This window comes from Solanum lycopersicum, chromosome 2 (assembly GCF_036512215.1).
Source record: "Solanum lycopersicum chromosome 2, SLM_r2.1".
Classification (NCBI taxonomy): Eukaryota; Viridiplantae; Streptophyta; class Magnoliopsida; order Solanales; family Solanaceae; genus Solanum; species Solanum lycopersicum.
In genome coordinates, this window is record NC_090801.1 from 17,428,490 (window position 1) to 17,451,839 (window position 23,350).

At 38.7% G+C, this 23,350-nt stretch overlaps 1 protein-coding gene across 1 annotated transcript; it reads left to right on the forward strand.

The window, feature by feature from the left end:
* The first annotated feature begins 20,614 nt into the window (after positions 1-20,614).
* Positions 20,615-22,639, forward strand: LOC138341653 (uncharacterized). Its single transcript, XM_069293166.1, has 6 exons — positions 20,615-20,722; positions 20,777-20,912; positions 21,824-21,896; positions 21,952-22,144; positions 22,244-22,300; positions 22,388-22,639. Exons 1-6 carry the CDS (start codon positions 20,615-20,617, stop codon positions 22,637-22,639), a joined length of 819 nt encoding a protein of 272 aa, XP_069149267.1.
* The last annotated feature ends 711 nt before the right edge of the window (positions 22,640-23,350 follow it).

A 23,350-nucleotide genomic window follows, 5' to 3' on the forward strand; every position in this document is an offset into this window, starting at 1 on the left:
TGTCTATTCTCCCATTAGAAGGTATAGGGGGTAATGACAAGCTTTCTTATGAAGAGGTTCCAATTGACATATTAGAATGTCAAGTAAAGAAATTGAGGAATAAAGTGGTTGCCTCCATAAAATTACTATGGAGAAACCATCTAGTTAAGGGTGCAACATGGTAGGCCGAGGCCAACATGAAGTCGAACTATCCTCATATCTTTTGTATTACTCCTAGACAAAGTTGAGGTTAGTAGTTCCTCCCAATTTAATATAAATTGAGAGTCATATGTGTTGGTGACCATGATATGAATTCCTTGTATGTGCATGTCCTTGTAGAATTCATGCTTAAAGAAAGTTTTCATGAGTTATGTCCGCATGGTTAACTTGCACTTATATGTACTGTGATATATTGTCTTCATTAAGATTGTATTGTGCAAGTTTGGCGTTCTTTTGAGAACAAAATTGCATGTCAACGATTTGATGTTCATGTTGAGCTCATATGTAAAATGGAGAAGGTAGTTCCTATGTTTTAATGTAATGATATTATGTTGAAATGAGTTGAGAATTCCTCCTATGAGTTGTTACTCATTATGATATTGTTGTTTTTGGGCTACTAGTATTGAGTCTCTTTCTTCTTCCTTTAAGAAGGTTTAAGGTGTCATTTCATGATGAATGTTCCTAAAGGGGGGACATTGTAACACCTGGAAATTCTATAACCAATACTAGAGTCTTACCTATTGAATAATGTTCAAAAATGATGAATCCATACCTATACTAGTGTAATAAACTTGATTTAGAAGTGTAGGGATGAATATGATGTCCAGAAACTAGTGAGATTTTCACTAGTAAACGTCCTTAGGTCTTGTAAAATTTTGGGAGTGTTATATGAAGTCTAAAACTTGTAAAAATATTTCAAATAGGCAAAATAGTGTTTATAGTGTCAAAAATTCCAGGTCGGATCCCCCAAGGACCAACCTAGGATCTTTGATGAGGACCCTACTATTAACCAACAAGCTACCCAAGGCAGCAAGAGATTTCACTTACATGAAACCAGTCTGCGCCACAGACTTGGTTCACCAAGGACCAAAAAACTTGGTCCACGTTGTGGACACATCGCGGACTGTACTATATACAAAAAAAAATTTATAAATTATGTGGGAACAGCTCCGAGACACGGATTTTTTTCCCGACAAAAATTCTAAAATTTGAAGTCAAGTTTGACTTCACTCAAAAGTCAAATTAAGTGAGGGTTATTTTGGATATTTTAAAGTAGGGTTATATATTAATTTTAAATTAGTTTTACACCACATTTACTCACCTAAATCTAATCCCCAAATTAAAACCCAAAACCTCTTCTTTCTGCCTACCCAACCTCCATTTAGAAGCTTTAAAGCTTGAAGAAGCTTTCAAGCTTGAAGAATAAGACACAATTCCCAAGTTTTTGACTAAAATTTGTGGCTAAATTCTTCATAAGGTATGGTTTCTTTCACTCTTGGGATTCCTTTCCCCAAGAGGTTCTCTTAAAGAGATTTTCAAACTTCCCCAAATCTAGGGATTTTTTCTCTACACATGGGTCTTCTTTGAATAAAATAAATGAAGAATCAATTATGATGAATTTTTGTCAATTAATGTTGTTTAAGTATATACTGATGGTAAATTCTTATTATTTACTTAAGATTCCCATGGACCCATGTCCTTCCCGAATTTCATGAAAACCTTCAATTAATATGGTGAATTGTGAAGATGATGAATATGTTAATTGACTACATTGATGTTGATTATGTAATTACTTCATGAATTACCTTGGTTTATGTATTGATTATGAGTTCTTGGGTGATTGACGTATCAAGTCCCATGAAATGGCAAGAAGGAACGTATGTTGGCTCTTTCGTGAACTTTATTATGTAAGATGAATTACTTAGATAGTAATGATGATGTAGCTAATATGTTGTTGTGGTGTTGATGAAAAGGTTTCCTCATCCTTAACTCTATACTCAGGAATTAGCTATGAAGTATGAATGTATGTTAGGTTAGGTTGGTTATGTGATTAAAAGGTATTGCTCATGATTCTAATGAATTGTTCAAGTTAAAGGTTTACTCACTTGCTAGTGTTTCTAAAGTTAGAAGGATTGTTCTCACTTATGATCACCAATGAGCTATTATGATGAGATGTTTGCATAAGGGTCTAGTAGACGCTAGTGTTAACTTAAATGATGACTAAATATGATTAATAAAGGGAATAGATTCTTAGTCCCAAAAGGGTATGTAAATGAGATGGGAGTTTCACGTTTAGTAAGTCTATCTCCCGACGTATGTTTCCTAACGTTAGAAAGTTTGGATTCCCATTGAATGTGTTGTGTCTTGAGATGGAAACCCCCCATATTTAAAAAGTTAGGGTTTTTAGCAACAATCTCATTAACCCATAATTATATGCCCACATAGGACTCTATCTTGATCCACCTAGATAGGTATGTACGAAATGTTACCCCTTAGACATGTGTTAACCCTCTCTTGTAGGTGTGGGAGTAGAACACCGGATTCCATGAAGCTCACATAGTCTAGTCGGTTAATGAAAACTCTTTCCCTAATGTAAAAGTAAATGAATAAAGAAAATGTATGGATTCTCTATAGGGCTTATTGAGGGATTTTCTACATAGTGTGAGAGTTGGTATGTGACTTCTCTTAAACACTGCACTTGTGGGATCCTAAGATATTGTTCTAATGGTGTTCTTTTATGATTTCGTTAAGCATGACTTGTATATGTTAAGCTATATATGATCCTTATGAATAAAGCTTGTTATGACGAAGTACTATTTTGAAGATATGTATGAAGTGGGTTGCTTAATGCGATGATTAACTTTTTATAGGGTTATGGGATCTATTCTTTGCGTTTCTCAAGTATTGCTTGGGTCGTCTATATCTTGTGTTGATATCATGTTGGGTTGGCTTATGATGCTTGCTTTATTATATATAGAATTTACTTGATAAAAACATATTTTGACTAACTTGTCCTTTTATTCATATGTTGATGATTTTATGCATAGAAGTCATACTTATATGTGTGATTTTCTAACCCGTATTTTAATTACTTTTTCCCCACACAATGTAGGTTCGGTTCATTGAGGAATAAAGGTCGATTTTCAAGGATACTTGGAACTTTCTTCTCCAATTTTGGTGAGTCCTCAAGCCCGAGGACGAAGCCCCATATTCTAGATTTCTAGTTTTATTATGTTTTAAATATAAGATTGTAATTTCTAATTCAAGACTTCTTTATTGATGTATGGGCTAACTCGCAAATTCCTATATTCCTATGTTTATGTGGTATGAAGTGACAAGTTTAGATTCTTATTTCATATATGAAACGAGATGAACTTCCAAAGTTAACGTTTTAAATTTTTTTGCATTTTTATTCGATGTTACTTGTTATGATGAATGCTAAGGGCTTTTCTAAATTCTCTTCAAGGACGAAGATACCAGTAACGTCTAGGGGGCGCTTCCCGGTCGTTACAACCCTATACCAACTGGACTTAAAAATAACTGTCGAATTTGACTTTAACTGAAGCAGTGATGACATGGAACAAGTTCGCAACACGAAGGTGTTCCTTAACTCCACAAAATAGGAGTTTTGGATAGAGGAGTCCATGAAAGCCTCCACATTGCAGAGGCAAAACTTTTGCCTTGGGGGGAGCTAGTCCATGACGCGGAGCCTTTCCCTTGAGCTACTACGCAGTGCTGCCAAAGGAGATTCTTGTCCAATCATTTGGGTCCTCCTCTAGGACCCTTATGGTGATCCTTTCAGAGTCATACCCGAACGTTTTGACCCTAAACATGTCCATCTAGATTATAGTGTCACGCCCTCTAATTTTAGACTCAAAACAACCCATAAAATCATGGAAAACATACTAAAACACACAAGCACACAAATGATTAGTTTTCGAACGTCTTGGATGAATCTTGACGTTTGACCTCAAACACAACCAAACTGACCTATAAGTTCATATTTAAACATTTATACAAGGTTACAAACTACTAAAACTCATGTGAAGCTCTAGATTCATCCTATTTCAGTTTAAGGGCGTTCCATGTATAAATTTGATTTCATTCTGCAATTGTATCTTAAGCTAAAGGTTTGTAGTCGCAAATGCAACTATACCTTTGTGTTTTTTGATTGCTCTCTCTTGAGATATTTTAAAACCAAGATTACTAATTTGATGGTCTATGGGTATTGTATTTTCATGGGATCATCTCGAGAGAGTAAATCCTAAACTCTTCTCCTCACATTCATCTCGAGAGAGTTAATGGATTAAAGAGAAGGCAGTTATTAATTATTGCCTATTGGGTGTTCGATAGAAACAATTTTTTTCTAGGTAAACTTCTCAAGAGAGAGAGCTTATCCCCACTAAAGTATAGCTTATTCAATGATTTTACAACTATTTGTTGACACCCAATTTTGACCCTCCCCGATATAAATTAATTAAGAAGTTTCTTAAATCAAAACGACTTAAAATAATTAGATTCATAAAGTTTAAAATTATTTTCAAATTACTTTTAATGGATATCTTCGCATTTCATAATATATATGGTTCACATAATTATGTATAAAGTTATAATATCATGATTATTCAAAAATTGTCTCAAAAAGGTTTTTTTACTAATTAGTTTAATTATTTCATAACTAAGTCGATTATTTTATTTCGTTAAAACTAAGAAATTTATTAAATTGATTTATATTAATTTATATTTAATTCACCTCATCTTATACCAATTTTAATTCATTTTGGCAAGAATTTGAGGCCTTGTTCCACTTTTCAGCAAGCCTAGTAAAATTCCCATCAACTGGCAACAATTAATATTCAAATTTCCTCACTCCAGGGCCCAATTTCGTAACCCTCAGACCCGACCCAACACCCAATTAGTATTATTCCATCAACAAAGAGACACTATACGTGAACTGTAGCGCGTGACCATCTCAGCCCTACACGCCTATCTTCTTCTTCACTCGGAAAGCTCCCTTCATCTCCATTCTCTACCAGCTTTACTTGTACAACCTTCATAGTTTGACCAAGATTTGTTCTTCAACCTCAAGCTGAGCCTGTTTGGAGTCTTGTTTCATTCCTGTTTCACCCACAGTACAGTCGAAAACTGCTCATTATTTATAGTCAGTCTCCTGAAAAATGTGAAGTTCTTTCAAATATGGTTGTTATTTCTCGATCCCGCCTCATTTTGTGTGATGTCTCTTCCTAACCATGGTCTTCTCTTTGCGTTCTATTGTTTTCCATGCATGTTTGTGTTCATCTGCAGCATATTTTGCTTGAGAAATCGGCTTTATCCTTTCCAGTGTCTTCCTTTTGCTTTAAGGAACAGGTTTACTATAGCCTTCAAATTTTCCCTTTGACATCAACACCATTAAATGGCATTCATATACTTAAGTCCAATAACTGCATGTATTGCAGTGAAGCATTTTACCTTTTTTCGCCTTATTGCTTTCCATGTGGTTGTTGATCATTGTTTCTTAGGATATGCTTTACTTTTTGCGGTCTTGTTAATTTGCTCTTATTCGTTTGTTCAAGTATTCATGCATATCACTTTTGGGTGGGAAAAATAGTTATCGTTAACTAGTATTATTTGTTAAGCTTGCTTGTTTTTGCCTATCTTAAGAGTTACTCGTCGTTTAGTCTCAATAGGTGAAGTTGGCTGCATCTTTCTTTCAAGTTTTTTTCTCAAATAGTTCTTTTATGGGTTAAGATATTCCCCATTCGTCCTATTCGATACGTATACTAATTCTCTCCTTTTGTCGTTTTGTTGTATGAACCCCTCCAACTCCATAATTGATTATTCTCGTTGCATCCCAAATTCGAGCTATAAAGGCTCAAGTCTCTCCCGTCTTTAATTCAGTCGGACTGCTGGTGTACGGAGCAGAAGAAACACAGCAGGGGTTGTAAAATTCATTTACAGGTTTTGAGGAGGCTGTATACCAGTTGTATACGTAATATATACACTAATATATATTCAAAAGCATAATAAACAGGTCCAAAAATAAATACAGCTGCTTGAGAAGATGAATCGGGATATATACGCCGAATATACAGCTTCATATACAATGAAATGGGCCGAATGCATCCCTATAAACAGTGGTATACGTAAGACATATACCCAGTTTCTTTGGAGGAAAAATAGGGCCAAAGCCCAAAGAAATTTGCAGCAGGCCCAATTTTCGTTGGGTAATTTTAGAATGAGGCAGGCTTCAAAATTCAATTCTTGGGCTTTGCCCGAGTTCAAACATATCTTCTCCCTATTATTAATTTTTGTTATATTGACTAACATTTTGGTTGAATTTTATGAATTTCCTAAAGATAGTCATTTCTTGTTATATTTATATAGTCATACATTTTGTTTTATTTTATATATTTAGTTCGTTTGATCAATTTTGTCAACACTTCATGTTTTTTTTTCTTGAGACAATCCACTCTTTATACTTCCCCTTTAGAAATAAATAAATAAATATAATAAGTAAGTAAATAGTCGAATTTTCTCATTACTGAGTTAAATTTTGGAAAATTATTTTTAAAAAGTCATTTAGTCAAATCGTCGGCCAACCGCGAGTTAGCGGCATTCCGAGGGCCCAACACCTTCTCGGAATGTACATTTGAACTTCGAACCCTTTTCAACTGATTTTTATCTGTTTTAAACCATTTGAAAAATATTTTTAAGTTTTCGTGATTTTTACTAAAAATCAAGTAGCGACTCTGTAATTTGGAAAAGTTGATTTCTCTTAAATCATAAGATTAATTGATTTTTTCGAAGCATAGTCATTTTTTATATTACAATATATTTTTAAGTAAAACAGAAATGGAGACTCTGCTGGGGATTAATTAAGTTCTAACCATGAGATTTGACAGTTTGACTAATTATTCTTAGTTGGTAAAATGATGTTTGTGCTGAATATGTTAAATTTTTCATAAATTGTCACTGCATTTCATGGCATCTTCCAATATATATGTATAGTATATTAAAGGACGATTTGCGGAACCGCAGCTGGACTTTTTTATACTCACCCTCTTTTGAACTTAGCGACAATTTATTGGTTTGTTATACGTCCAATGGTTGTCACGAGTTTCAGCCCAAATTGTACATTTGGGTTCCCGATGTTTTCAAAAGTCACTCCTAGTCAACGAGCGTATAGGTTAACCAAATCCCGAATTTAGGAACATTTGAACTAAGATAACCCAACACCCAAGGCGTGTTGGGCCCATTAGAAACACACCTTGTGTCTACTTGGGCCAAATTGTCAAAAACAGTCAATCATGGTTACGTCTAAGGATGTATATGCATTTTAAAACAATTTATTGTCTACGGGGTGGGGGGTTCACTAATTATTGTTTGCTATTTTTGTAGGATAAATCCGGCATATAAGCCTTCGAAAACAAGAATGGTTACTATCCCCGATTCTTTCCTCAAAGTATGGTGGAGGTTAATGAACAACGATGATAAAATGATCGTTCAGAAACACATAGGTTTTCTTCCATCGCTGGTAAAGATGAATTCTTCTCTTGGCCTAATTGAGACGATGGTGAAATTCTGGGATAGTGAGAACATGGTCTTTCGGTTCAGGGAAGTGGAGTTGACGCTAACTATAGAAGAAGTTCTTATCAGATATGAAAGTATCTCCATGTGCAACAAAAGGAAACAACATCCAGATACAAATCTCCTAAATCCCATAATATGGGATTTCGCTGAAATTAAAGAAAAGTTATCGTTGGTTAAAGCCGAGTGGATGGACAAGATCCCTTGCCCAAATATACCATTCAGAAAACTATATTATCAATTTGGGCGTGCGAGGGCTTATGAGAAATATAAAGACGAGTTCGTTTGAAAAGAAAAATGGAAAGAGACGTGTCCCCTCGCATTTGCAATATGTTTGCTTGGAACGATGGTTTTCCCTCAAGGTCAAAATACACTATTCATCCTAGTGTTTTTATGGTCACTCATGCCATCTTCTATGGAGTGAATTACAAAACATCAACAAAGTACTACACTTTAGCGCCTATGATTTTGGCCGACATCTATAACGCTTTAGATAAGTGTCAGAGCGTAGAACGCTTTTTTAAGGGTGTAATCTGATACTACAGTGGTGGATGATGCGACATTTGATCAAGGCTCATAACCCAAAAGAACCAGATCCCCTAAGGCGGTCAGACGTTCTACATGGTCATGATTGGTGGTTGTATCACAATCATTGCAATAAGACAGGGGGAGAGAGTTTTTGGTATCCGAGGATTCGAGGGCTGAGAAAAGAAACGTACAATCGTCAATAGATAGTTTGGTGGTAACTAAGAATATGGTGGTTCGAACAGAAAAGGTCTCTTATTTGGTATTTGCTGGTTTAAGAGGGACTAGACCATATACTTCCGGTCAAGTTTTGAGACAACTAGGAGGGAAACAAGAGTTGCCCCAGATCGCAGATATGAGTAAGTTTGCAACTGACCACGAGAACGGACAGGTTGCATTTGTTGAAGACATACATAGGATGTTGAGATCTCGAAGAGTGTGGGGTGAACCTGTTTCAAATAGGTTCCGTCTAGAATGTTCAAGGTAGTACAAATAATGGTTGAAAGAGAATCTCACTGGAACTATTAAGCCTTGTCCAAACGTTTCTCACATTATTGCAGATGTTAAAGCCAAACATCAAGTACCACTTCACCGCCTTCAAGAGAAGTTTGATAGGAATGAATTAGAGCACCAATGTCATCACTTAGAAAATTCCAAAGTCATAGCTCGATTGAAACAAGAACTACGAAGAGACAAATAGTGCATGGCAAAGTTAGGTGAGAGCACGGAAAAATAGATTCAGTCGATAGAGGGGTTCAGACATCAAGAAGGAGCTCGATTGGTGAGAGATCTTCTCTGGGCGAACAAATATGCTATGTGGGACAACATCGCCAAGAGGACAAGGCTTAATGAAGGATTATGGGAGGCTTGAATATTATTTACCATCCCCTACGTGGGATTGCTTTATTTGTACTTTGTTTTGTAATTTATTTTCAGCATTATTTCTTTATTTTATGTTTATCAGACATTTTGAACGATATTAATGAAGTATTTTGGGGATAATAAATCAGGTTTTAAAAGCATATACATACTTCAATTCGTTAGGCGTACCCTTTGCATAAAAGGGTCACAACATGTTTAGGACGTGATATGTGTGTTTTACTGCTTATGTGTTATGTTGTTATGAATGAGGATATCGTAAACCTACTCCTATCAAAAATTGCCCAAGAAAAAAAAAATATATATATATATACATAAGTCACTATTACAAAATCATCGACCAAAATTCCAAGTCTCAAGTTTCTCACTCAAAAGACCACCTACTACACCACAAATCCTAAAACGTTACTCTACCGTCTCACGAAAGGAAAAATCACTTCTATGGACAAATAAAAGAACATCCATATGGAACTCACTGAAGAAGAACTACAGAGAAATATTGAACAGAGCACTCGGTAAATTCAAGAAGCCAAGAAGGAAGGGCTTAGAGTCGACATGGACACCGCAATCTACAAAGCTGCAACCGTGGCGTTGGATGAGGATCTGGCATCATAGATGAAGAGAAAGAAAGATGTTGAGAAGGAGACCGAGGAATCGTGAGAGAAATCGGACATGCTTTGGTTAAAAGTGCATGAAAGAGAAACGAGAGAGGCGAGGATAGAATTGGAGACAACCGTTTGTTAGCTAAAAGCATGTCACTTGATGAGAGGCTAACAATGAAAATGGAAGAATTCGCCTCCATGAGAGAAATGATGGCTGCACTGAGGAAGAAGAATAAATCCTTCCATAGCAACATGATTGATAAACTTTGGAAAATGGGAAAAAAAATACCCAGTCTACGAGCAAGGAGCCAATAGTGGTCCCTACAACACTCACCCTGAAGCAACTGAGGAAGACGGCGACGAGGAAATAGTCTACAAGCCTCTATTCCTAGGCCGTCTGAAAGGAGGAGACTAATGCTTAAACAAGAAGGGAAATGATTTACGTGTCGTCATCATCTTATCTTTAAAAAGCCCTAATTTTTCCTTTCTATTTCCTTATAATCGTAATGAACGATGAATGAAAATGTTTTATCATGTACTCGAACTACGTTTGGCCTTAATTCTCTTTGAGAGATACGTAGGCAGCCTTCTAAGGCCCTGCCCCTATCATTAAAAAATTTTCGTTCTCCCCTTCATGTTACGAGAAGATACAAAGACTAGATCAACAGACGTCCAAGAGCAGCCGCGATAAGACCTTAGCTCAACGTGATTTAGCCTTTCTGAGACAGTGTCAACACTAAAAACAGCAAAATCCTGCTTGTTAAAAACTGTGTTTCCATCCTCACTTGTGGGTTGAAAATATCCTCAAACAAAGAAACTTGTGTGTTTATCTGCTCTCCATGTGATATTATGCATTTTGTACTCTGAATCTGCACTGACAAATCTGCCTTTGAGTTGTTTTTCGTTATCGGGTACTTTAAAATTGATCTGTGTCGATCGAAAGCTGGCAGATCATCCTTATTTCACCAGATCAAAAGTTCCCGCAGATTCCTTCCCTAGATTAAGCTCATACAATGTAAAGACTGTAATGGGGTATAATAATGAAGAAGTGAGCCTTACTGATGTTGTCGTGGCTCAACCCACCGTGGAGGACCAGAATGAGTTTATTCTGCAGCTGATGCAATAGATTGCAGAGATGAGAGTAGAAATGCAAAGGAGACAGGATCGTCCTCCAATCTTCTTCCCTTCCTCAAATATGGATCTAACTCAGAACCAGTCATCTACAACTGTTCAAAATCCATCGGTTATAGATCTGACTACCAAAAATCGCCAATATGCTTCTGCATCCTACAAAACTCCATCTCCTCTTCAAAACAACCACCATTAAATGCCATTCCCTTCTCAAAATACCCATCATCAAACCGCTTCACCGCCGTAAAATCAAAAACAAAATACTTTCAATACCCAAACACTCCACCACCACTTAAATCAGAATACCAATCCTCAGAAGTACCAACAGGATTATCAAACTGCTCAAAATGCTCAGAGTCCCTCTGTATCTCCACCCTTACAAAAAAGTGCCACTTTCCAAATTCCCATCCCTGCCGAGCATGATGTGCACGGTTCTGAGCTGGACCATTACGAGGAACAAGAAAAGGAGTAGAAGACAAAGGAAGAGGTAAAGGTTGACATAAAGGAAGAGATCAACAAAGCCATGAAAGAGCTTCAATGTGTCCCTGATATCGCTGGGCTTAGTTATGAAGATTTATGTATTCATCCAAATTTGAACCTTCCGGAAGGGTTAAAAATCCCGAAGTTTGATACCTTTGGAGGAGTGGGAAACCCTATGGATCATCTAAGAGCCTACTGTGACCAACTCGTGGGAGTTGGAAGGGATGAAGCTTTACTGATGTGGTTCTTCAGTCAAAGCCTGTGCGGAGAAGATCTTGAATGGTTCACCTAGCATGAAACAAGGCAATTGCCCAGCTGGAATGCATTGGCCAAAGATTTTATCGATCGATTTTCTTACAACATAGAAATTGTGCCAAACCAATACTCTTTTGAGAAGATGAAGCAAAAATCAACTGAGAGCTATAGGGAGTTCGGCTATAGGTGGAGAAAATAAGTGATAAGGGTGAGACCACCCATGTATGAGAAAGAAATCGTTGAAGTGTTCGTGCGCGTGAAAGAGCTGGAATATTATGATAGAATTATGTTGCTCATCAGAGTAAAGTTTGCCGAGATAGTTAAGATTGGTGAGATTATTGAGGAAGGTTTTAAATCAGGAAAGATAGCCCGTGTAGTCGCATCGCCTGGATTTTCAAGGTTGTTGAAAAAGAAAAGAGAGGAAATTGCTAGTGTTTCAAACAGGGGAAGGAAAACCCCCAGAAGCTCATCATATTCCCAAGGTCGTTCCCGGCCTTCCCCAAAGACCTAGCAATCATGCTATACACAACCTAGTCAATCCAATAATCAGAATACTACGTACATTTATCCAAACATCCAAGCTCCACTATATAAAAGTCCACCCCTACACTACTATAATCCATCTCCAATTTACCCAAATCATCCTCCACCCTACCAAATTCCATCTCCTTACCTGGGTGTTTCTCCCAACTATGCTAACATGCAGTCAAGCTATCGAGAACCCCAACCTGTTTATCAAGTCCAAGATCCATTATACCCAAATTTCCCTCTGAATTACCAAGATCCATTGCCAAACTACCAAACAAATCCATATCCCAGAAGCCAAGCTCCCCGTGCAAATACCAGAAGTTATCAACGTGTGCCTCATCCGCAACAAAGCAGTTATGACCCTCCTCAACCCAGATTCGAGAAGAAACCTTCAAGGAACTGCACTGCGCTTAATGAAAGCTGAACAAAGCTGTACGAGCGACTGGCTGCGGCTGGACACATCCACCTTGTGGGGCCCAAACTCGTGAATGTCGATTCAAAATTCTACAGACCCGATCAGAGATGTGCTTATTATTCCAATAGTGTTGGGCATGATACTGAAGATTGTATCAACCTAAAGCACAAAATTGAGGATTTGATTGATCAACAGGTAGTCTCTCTCCAACCGGTAGCACCAAATGTCAACACCAACCCGTTGCCGAATCATAGAGGCAGAAATGTCAATATGATCGAGATAGACGAAGACTGGTGTTGAACGAAGATGATTACTCCCATCGTTCACGATGATTTGGAAGAGGTTGTCTGTTCTTTAAGCGTCAAAGAGAAGAGAGAGTTCCTTATTTTGACACCTGCAAAGGTTGTTTCTTTGGTGACGTCAGAAACTCTCGTCAAGCCTAAGTTTGTTATTGAAACTGCTGCTGCTCAAGGCATGACCAGGTCCGGAAGAGGTTACACTTTTGATGAGCTTTCTCTCGGAGGAAAAAAAAAGGATCAGGCTAAAAGGCTGATAAGCGAAGGAGAAGCGGAGGAATTCTGGAGGAGACTGCAGCAAAGAGATTATTCTTTGATCAAGCATTTGGAAAAGACTCCAGCTCAGATCTCTGTATGTGCCCTAGTGATGAGCTCTCAATCCCATAGGCAAGCTTTTATAAAGGCTCTCGATGATACGTGCGTGCCCACAGGCATAAGAAGCGATAACGTGGCCGCCATGATTCACCAGGTTATTTGAGAGCACTGAATCAGCTTTTGTGACGATGAGCTACCTTTTTAAGGGAGGTCACACAACAAGGTGTTGCACATCACTGTGGTATGCCGCAAAAAGGTTATCAACCGCATCCTCATAGATAATGGATCTGGTCTAAATATCTGTCTATTGTCGACGTTGAGACAACTAAGTTTGACCTTGGGAAACTGGAGCAAAACCAAGTCAATGTAAGAGCCTTTGATGGGGTTCAGATAAACACATTGGCAGTAGTGAATTTGACCATTCAAATGGGCCCAGTAGAATTCAGCGTGCAATTTCAAGTATTGGATATCGATACCAGTTACAACCTTCTTCTGGGAAGGTCATTCATCCATATGGCTGGATCTGTCGCCTCTACTCTGTATCAGATGATGAAGCTCGTACGGAAGAATGAGAGCTGGTTATTCATTGCGAGGGAAGTCACCCTAGCATATAGGTTCCGAACATTCATGAAGTATTGCGAGGTACAAACATTTACACGGTAGAGCTGGTGAATGCCACCAGTAAAGACATGACCCCACAGACCCCCATGCCTGTCGTGTACAAGATGATAGCCACTGTTATGCTGCAGAATGTTTTTGAGCCAGGTTTTGGATTTGGAAGAGATTCCCAAGTAATTATTGATCCTGTTCTGGTCCTCGTTAAGGGATCCAGATATGGTATGGGGTACATCCCTACAGATGATGACATGAAGATGAAGAAGAAAGTTTGTATATGGACCAGACTTGATGAAAGATTGTGGGAGGCTTGAATTTTATTTACCATCCTTTACGTGGGACTACATTATTTGTACTTCATTTTTTAATTTATTCTCAGTATTATTTCTTTATTTTATGTTCATCAGACATTTTGAACGCTATTAATGAAGTATTTTGGGGATAATAAATTAGGTTTTAAAAGCATATACATTCTTCAATTCGTTAGGTGTAACCTTGGCATAAAAGAGTCACAAGCATGTTTAGGACGCGATATGTGTGTTTAACTTCTTATGTGTTATGTTTTTATGAATGAAGATGTCGTAAACCCACTCCTATCAACAAATTTCCCAAGCAAATATATATATATATATATATACATAAGTCACTATTACAAAATCTTTGACCAAAATTACAAGTCTCGAGTTTCTCACTCAAAAGACCACCTACTACACCACAAATCCTAAAACATTACTCTACCGTCTCAGAAAAGGAAAAATCACTTCTATGGACAAAGGTAAGAACATCAAGATGGAACTTACTAAAAAAGAACTACAAAGAATGATTGAACAGATCACTCGGGAAATTCAAGAAGCTAAGGAGGAAGGGCTTAGAGTCGACATGGCCACTGGAATCTACAAAGCTGCAACCGTGGCGCTGAATGAGGATCTGGCATCATAGATAAAGAGAAAGAAAGATGTTGAGAAGGAGATAGAGGAATTGCGAGAGAAATTGGACATGCTTCGGTAAAAAGTGCAAGAAAGAGAAACGAGAGAGGCGAGGATAGAATTGGAGACAACTGCTTTGTTAGCTAAAAGAATGTCCCTTGATGAGGGGCTGATACTGGAAATGGAAGAATTCGCCTCCATACGAGAAATGATGGTTGCACTGAGGAAGAAGAATAAAGCCTTCCATAGCAACATGATTGATAAACTTTGCAAAATGGGCGAAAAATACCCCGTCTACGAGCAAGGAGCCAATAGTGGTCCTGACAACACTCACCCTGAAGCGACTGAGGAAGACGACGACGAGGAAATAGTTTACAAGCCTCCATTCCTAGGCCGTCTAAAAGGAAGAGACTAATGCTGAAACAAGAAGGGAAACGATTAACGTGTCATCATCATCTTATCTTTAAAAAGCTATTGTTTCCTTTCGATTTCCTTGTAATTGTAATGAACAATGAATGAAAATGTTTTATCATGTACTCGAACTACATTGTTCCTAAATTCACTTTGAGAGATACGTAGGCAACCTTCCAAGGCCCTTCCTCTATCATTAAAGATTTTCATTCTCCCCTTCATGTTACGAGAAGATACAAAGACCTGATCAATAGTCGTCCAAGACCAGCCGCGATAAGACCTTCGCTAAACGTGATTTAGCCTTTCTAAGAGAGTGTCAAGACTAAAAAAAGCAAATTCCTGCTTGTTAAAAACTGTGTTTCCATTCTCACTCGTGGGTTAAAAATATCCTCAAACAATGTAACTTGTGTATTTATCTGCTCTATGTGATATTATGCATTTTGTACTCTGAATTTGCACTGACAAATCTGCCTTTGAGTTGGTTTTCCTTCTCAGGTACTTTCAAACTGATTTGTGTCGATCGAAAGCTGGCAGATCATCCTTATTTCACCAGATCAAAAGGTCCCGCAAATCCTTCCCTAGACAAAGCTCATACAAAGTAAAGATTGTAATGGGGTATAATTATGAAGAAGTGAGCCTTACTGATTTTGTGGTGGCTCAACCCACCGTAGCGGACCAGAATGAGTTGATTCTGCAGATGATGCAACAGATTGCAGAGATGATAGTAGAAAAAGCAAAGGAGATAGGATCTTCCTCCACCAGGATTTGCTGCTAACGCTGCTGCTAGGAGGCCTCCAATCTACTTCCCTTTCTCAAATATGGATACAACTCAGAACCAGTCATCTACACCTTTTCAAAATCCGTCGGTTATAGATCTGACTACCCAAAATCCCCAATATGCTTCTGCATCCTACTAAACCCCACCTCCTCTTCAAAACAACCACCCTCAAATTCCATTCCATCCTCAAAATACCTACCATCAAACCGCTCCACCGCCGCAAAATCAAAACCAAAATACTTTCAATCCCCAAACACCCCACCACCACTTAAATAAGAATACCAATCCTCAGACGTACCAACAGGATTATCAAACTGCTCAAAATGCTCAGAGTCCCTCTTTAGATCAACCCTTACCAAAAAGAGCCACTTTCCAAATTTTTATCCCTGCCGAGCACGATGTGCACGATTCTAAGCTGGAACATTACGAGGAACATAAGCAGAAGTAGAGGGAAAAAGAAAAGGTAAAAGTCGACATAAAGGAAGAGATCAAGAAAGCCATGAAAGAGCTTTAATGCGTCCTTGATATCGCATGTCTTAGTTTTGAATACTTATGTATTCATCCAAATTTGAACCTTCCGGAAGGGTTCAAAATCCCGAAGTTTGACACCTTTGGAGGAGTGGGCAACCCTATGGATCATCTGAGAGCCTACTATGACAAACTTGTGGGAGTTGGAAGGAATAAAGCTTTATTGATGCGGTTCTTCAGACAAAGCCTGTGCGACGAAGCTCTTGAATGGTTCACCTCGCATGAAACAAGGCAATTGCCCAGCTTGAATGCATTGGCAAAATATTTTATCGATCCATTTTCTTACAACATAGAAATTGTGCCAGACCAATACACTTTAGAGAAGATGAACAAAAAATAAACTGAGAACTATAGGGAGTTCGCCTATAGGTGGAGAAAAGAAGTGGCAAGGGTGACACCACCCATGTATGAGAAAGAAATCATTGAAGTGTTCATGCGCGTGAAAGAGCCGGAATATTATGATACAATTATATTGCTCATCGGATCAAAGTTTGCTGAGATAGTCAAGATTGGTGAGATTATTGAGGACGGTTTCAAATCAGGAAAGATATCCCGTGTAGCCGCATCGTCTGGATCTTCAGAATTGTTGAAAAAGAAAAAAGAGGAAATTGCTAGTGTTTTATACGGGGGAAGGAAAACCCCAGAAGCTCATCGTATTCCCCAGGTCGTTCCCGGTCTTCCCCAAAGTCCTAGCAATCCTGCTATACACAATCTAGTCATCTTAATAATTAGAATGCTACCTCCATTTATCCAAACGTCCAAGCTCCACTATACCAAAGTCCACCCCCAAACTACTAAAATCCATCTCCAATTTACCCAAATCATCCTCCACCCTACAAAATTGCATCTCCCTACCTGGGTGTTAATCACAACTATGCTAACATGCAGTCAAGATATCGATCACCCCCTCCTGTTTATCAAGTCCAAGATCCACTATACCAAAATTTCCCTGATAATTAACCAAGCTCCATTGCCAAACTACCAAACAAATCCATATCCCAGAAGCAAAGCTCCCAGTGTAAGTACCAGAAGTTATCAACAGTGCCTCCTCCTCAACAAGGAAGTTATGACCCTCCTCAACCTAGATTCGAGAAGAAACCTTCAAGGAACTTCACTGCGCTTGCTGAAAGCCGAACAAATTTGTACAAGCGACTGGTTGCGGCTGGATACGTCCACCTTGTGGGGCCCAAACACATGGATGTTGATTTAAAATTCGACAGACCCGATCAGAGATATGATTATCATTCCAACAGTATTGGGCATGATATTGAAGATTGTATCAACCTAAAGCAAAAAATTAAGGATTTTATTGATCAAGAGGTAGTCTCTCTACAAACGGCAGCACCAAATGTCAACACCAACCCGTTGCCGAATCATAGAGGCAGCAATGTCAATATGATTGAGCTAGACGAAGACGGTTGTGGAACAAAGATGATTACTCCCATCGTTCACGATGATTTGGAAAAGGTTGTCTCTTCTTTAAGCGTCAAAGAAAAGAGAGAGTTCGTTATTTTGACACCTGCAAAGGTTGTTGCTTTGGTGACGTCAGAAACTCTTGTCAAGCCTATGTTTGTTATTGAAACTGCTGCTGCTAAAGGCATGACAAGGTCTAGAAGATGTTACACTTCTGACGAGCTTGCTCTCGGAGGACAGAAGATGGATCAGGCTAAAAGGCCAATAATCAAAGGAGAAGCGAAGGAATTTTGGAGGAGAACGTAGACAAAAGATTATATCATCAAGCATTTGGAAAAGACTCCAGCTCAGATCTCCGTATGGGCCTTCGTGATGAGATCTCAATCCCACAGGCAAGATTCAATGAAGTCTCTCGATGATACGTACGTGACCACGGGCACAAGCAGCGATAACGTGGCCGCCATGATTCACCAGGTTATTCGAGGGCACCGAATCAGCTTATGTGACGATGAGCTACCTTACACAACAAGGCGTTGCACATCACTGTGGTATGCCGCGAAAGAGGTTGTCAACCGTATCCTAATAGATGATGGATCTGGTCTGAATATCTGCCCATTGTCGACGTTGAGGCAGCTAAGTTTGACCTTGGGAAACTGGAGCAAAACCAAGTCAACGTGAGAGCCTTTGATGGAATTAAGAGAGACACGTTGGGAGCCGCAAAATTTGACCATTCAAATTGGCCCAGCAGAATTCAGTGCGCAATTTAAAGTATTGGATATCGATATCGGTTACAACCTTCTTCTAGGAAAGTCGTTCATCCTTATGGCTGGATCCGGCGCCTCTACTCTCCATCAGATGATGAAGCTCGTATGGAAGAACGAAGAGATGGTTATTCATTGCGAGGGGAGTCACCCTCGCATATAGGTTACGATCATTGATGAGATATCGCGAGGTACAAGCTTTTACACGGTAGAGCTGGTGAATTCCACCGGTGAAGACATGTCCCACAGACCCCCATGTCTGTCGTGTACAAGACGATAGCCACTGTTATGCTGCAGAATTGTTTTGAGCCAGGTTTTAGATTGGAAAGAGATTCCCAAGGAATTATTGATCCTGTTACGGTCCTCGTTAAGGGATCCAGATTTGGTTTAGGGTACATCCCTACAGATGATGACATGAAGATGAAGAAGAAAAATGATCAAGCATTGGCTAAGCCGATCCCACATCTGTATCAATCCTTTCCAATCCGGGGTATGTCCAGCGTGAAGACCTTGGGGAAGGAATCTTTGACCTCTTAGAGGAGATGGATGTTGTTGGTTAGGAAGAGGTCGAGCTAGCTAGTATACGCGATGCTGAGCCAAGGGAGGTGCTGCGGAACTGGACCTCCACGCCCATCCTGATACCCCAAACTCTTCGGTAGAAAGGCATCATTTCATGCACATTAAAATCTATGGTATTCCGGAAGATGCCCGACACCCACCATTTTGCATTTTCTTAACTGCACGAATTTTCAATATGAGGTTGAAAAAAGGAAACATGGCCCTATGCCATTGCCAAAGTTTGCATTGTTTTTAATTTTGAATGAAAGACTTTTTGTTTTTAATTTTTTTTAGTTATTTTAACAAAATGAGGCAGGTGATGATGAGGTTGACGATTACGGAGAAGAAAATAAGGAACCAAATTATGTCGCCGAGGAATTTTGGCAGTTCAAAAATCAGCATAAATCGAATCTAGAGGAAATAGAAACGGTAAATTTGGGGTATCAAGAACGTGTTAAAGAACTTAAGATCTATATCCACCTAAATGAAGCTCAGAAAGAGGGCCTAATTCATTTGCTTGCTGAATACATTGTGTGTTTGTTTGGGAAGTCGGTGAAATGTAAAGGTTGAGTACCTATGTCTTATCTCATAAGCTGCCGATTAACCCAGGGTTCGATCCTGTTAAGCGAAAAACTCAAAAATTCAAGCCTGAACTGAATTTAAAGATTATGGAAGAGATCACCAAGCATATAGAATCCTGATTGGTGGAAGTGACATAATACCCAACATGGTTAGCCAATGTTGTTCTGGTGGCCAAGTAAGACGGGAAAATCAGGATTTGTGTTGATTAGTGAGATCTCAACAAAGCTAGCCCAAATGATAATTTTCCGTTGTCGAATATTCATATTGTGATTGACAATTGTGCTAAGAATGAAGTGCAATCATTTGTGGATTGTAACGTAGGCTATCACCAATGGATGAGAAACACAGAAAAAGGCTTTCATTACACCTTAGGGTGTATATCATCACAAACTGATGTAATTTGGTCTCAAGAATGCTGGTGCCACCATGAGAGCTATGACGACCATATTTTACAACATGATTCATAAGGAGATTGAAGTGTATGTGGATGATGTCATGATCAAATCCCGCGAGGGTTCAGATCACTTGACACATCTAAGGAAATTCTTTAATTATCTACATCTTTACAACTTGAAGTTAAATCCCGCCAAATGTGCTTTTGGAGTTCCTGCCGGGAAGTTGTTGGGATTTATAGTCTGCAGAAAGGGTATTGATCTTGACCGTTCTAAGATTAAAGCAACTCAAGAGTTACCTCCGCCGAAAATGAGAAAAGAAGTGATGAATTTCTTAGGGAGGTTAAACTACATCAGTCGATTCATAGCTCAATCACCCGTGGTGTGTGAGCCTATTTTCAAGCTATTAAAGAAAGACGCCCCGACAAAGTGGACTGAAGAGTGTCAGACTATTTTTGATGCTATCAAGAACTATTTGTCAGCGGGAAGGGAGTCCTTTGTTGTTGTACTTGTCTGTCTCAAATAGTGCATTCGGATGCGTACTTGGTCAACACGACGAGACAAGAAAGAAGGAAAGGGCTATCTATTATATAAGCAAGAATTTTACTCCATACAATTCTCGTTACACTTTGTTGGAGAGAACGTATTGTGATTTGACATGGCTTGCCCAGAAGCTGAGGCATTATTTGTCTTTCGATACTATATACCTCGTCTCCAGAATGGATCCACTGAAATGCATCTTCCAGAAGGCGACGCCGACCGAAAAGTTAGCTAAGTGAAAATGTTTTTGAGTGAATTTGACATTGTGTATGTGACTCAGAAAGCGATAAAGGCACATGCTTTGGCTGATCATCTTGCAAAAAATCTTGGTGATGAAGAGTATGAACCACTTAAGACTTATTTTCACGATGAAGAAGTGTCATTTGTGGGTGAGGATATTTCTGAGGCATATCCAGGTTAGAGATTATTCTTTGATGGAGTGGAAAATCATCAAGGTAAAGGTATTGGAGTCGTGTTAGTGTCAGAATCTGGACAACACTATCCATGGCGGCTAAGATTCAATTCAATTGCACGAACAACATGGTCGAATACAAAGCTTGTATTCTTGGTTTGAAAATGGTCATTGACATGAATGTCTATGAGTTATTGGTTATTGGAGATTCAGACCTTTTAATTCATCAGGTTCAAGAGGAATGGGCCATGAAAAACCCGAAGATTATACCTTATGTACAATATGTACAGAAGTTATGCAAAAGGTTTCGTAAGATCGAGTTGAAACATACTCTTAGAATACATAATGAATTTGTTGATGCTCTGCCACAATCGCTTCGAGGATTAAACATCCAGATACATATTATATTGATCCTTTGGATATAGAATTGAAAGAACATCCAGTTTATTGTTTCAATGTTAAAGCGGAAGCATACGGTTTACCTTGGTATTTTGATATAAAAAGTATTTGGAGTCTGGAACTTATCTCGAAGATTCTACGTCCAATCAAAAGAAGTCGATACGCCGTATGGCTCTCAATTTCTTTCTAAGTGGAGAAATCTTGTATAGGAGGACTCCAGACTTAGGTCTTCTCAGATGTGTTGATGTCGTCGAAGCTGCGAAGCTTATTAAACAGATACATGTCGGAGTTTGTTGCACGCATATGAATGGGATCACTTTAGCAAGAAAAATCCTTCGATCCGCCTTTTTCCGGATGACCATAGAGAATGGTTGTTGCAAATTTGTGCAAAAATGCCATAAATATCAAGTGCACGGTGATTTGATCCAAGTGCCACCTCACAAACTTAATGTTATGGGTTCAACTTGGCAATTTGTATCTTAAGTATGGATGTCATCTGTCCGATAAATCCATCAGCCTCAAATGGACACAGAGTCATTTTGATTGCTATTGGTTATTTCACCAAACGGGTGGAAGCAGCTTTTTACAAGTTTGTAACCAAGAAAGTTGTGGCTGATTTTTTTTCGCAACAATTTGATATGTAGATTTGGAGTGACAGAATCAATGATTACTGATAGTGGTGAAGATCTCAACTGTCACCTAATGAGAGATAGTTGTGAACAGTTTAAGGTCACTCATCGGAATTCAACTGCTTATCGTCCCCAAATGAACGGAGCTAAAGAGGCCGCCAATACGAATATCAAAAAGATTTTGAGGAAAAGATTGACAAGCATCGAGGTTGGCATGTGATGTTAACATATGCTTTACTGGGTTATCGAACCGACTGTCAGAACATCGACTGGTGATACTCCATACTTACTAGCATATGGAACCAAGGTAGTCATACCTGCTGAAGTTGATATACCATCATTGAAAATCATCCAAGAGGTTGAGGTAAGTAATTCTAAATGGGTTAGCAAGCGCATTGATCAGTTAACTTTGATTGATGAGAAGTGAATGGTTGCCGTTTGTCATGGTTAGTTGTATCGACATAGAATGATTCGCGCTTTTCATAAGAGAGTAAGAGCTAGAACTTTTGAAATTGGTCAATTAGTACTTAAGCACATTTTTCGTCACCAAGATGAGTACAAAGGGAAGTTTGCACAAAACTGGCAAGTTCCTTACATGGTTCGTAGAGTATTCTCTGGAGGTTCTTTGGTTTTGTCGGAGATGGATGGCATCGCATGGCCGAAACCAATCGACTCAGATGCTGTCAAGAGATACTACGTGTGAAGCTTCATATTCTATTTTTGTTATTTACTTGTAATCATTCTGTTTGCTTGTATTTATTTTGCTTAAATTGTTATCCCTTCTGTAATGAACTACGTTTAAATTGAATTCTCAAGAATGAGATATGTAGGCGGACTATGTCGGCCTCGAGCACCCCCATTTATCCCTTTTAATGTTTCAATGTATTTGAACAACGTTTGACCTGAATTCTCAAGACTGAGATACCTAGGAGGCCTTTGTCGGCCTCGATCGGTTTCTTTGTAATTTTTCTTGTTTTGTCCACCTTTAAGAGGGGGAACTACGTTTGACCTGATTCCTATATCAACGGGATACGTAGGCACTACAAGGTTTCGGTCATATCTCCCGTAAGATATCAAAAATTATCGAGAAGAAGATTCTTCCTCAACAAGTCTAGATTGAACATATTTCGAATTTGCAACTGGGACAAAATTTTGAGAAGATCTCAAAATTTCGCAACCTACTCAGTTACAGTGAAAAGATAAGCAAGACAGATAACTGGGAAAGAAATTTTGAAGATGGCCTCAAAATTTTAGCATGGGTTTATCTGCAAGTTTGGAGTGACTCTGAAAACTCCCCAGCGAGTATTAGATAGACCTCCAAGCATCAGACTCAAATAAGTTTGTTAAGCCTGATATGACATGACTTGACAGTGACCTTTTTCATATACTAATTCTCGAAAGTTTATTTCTCTTA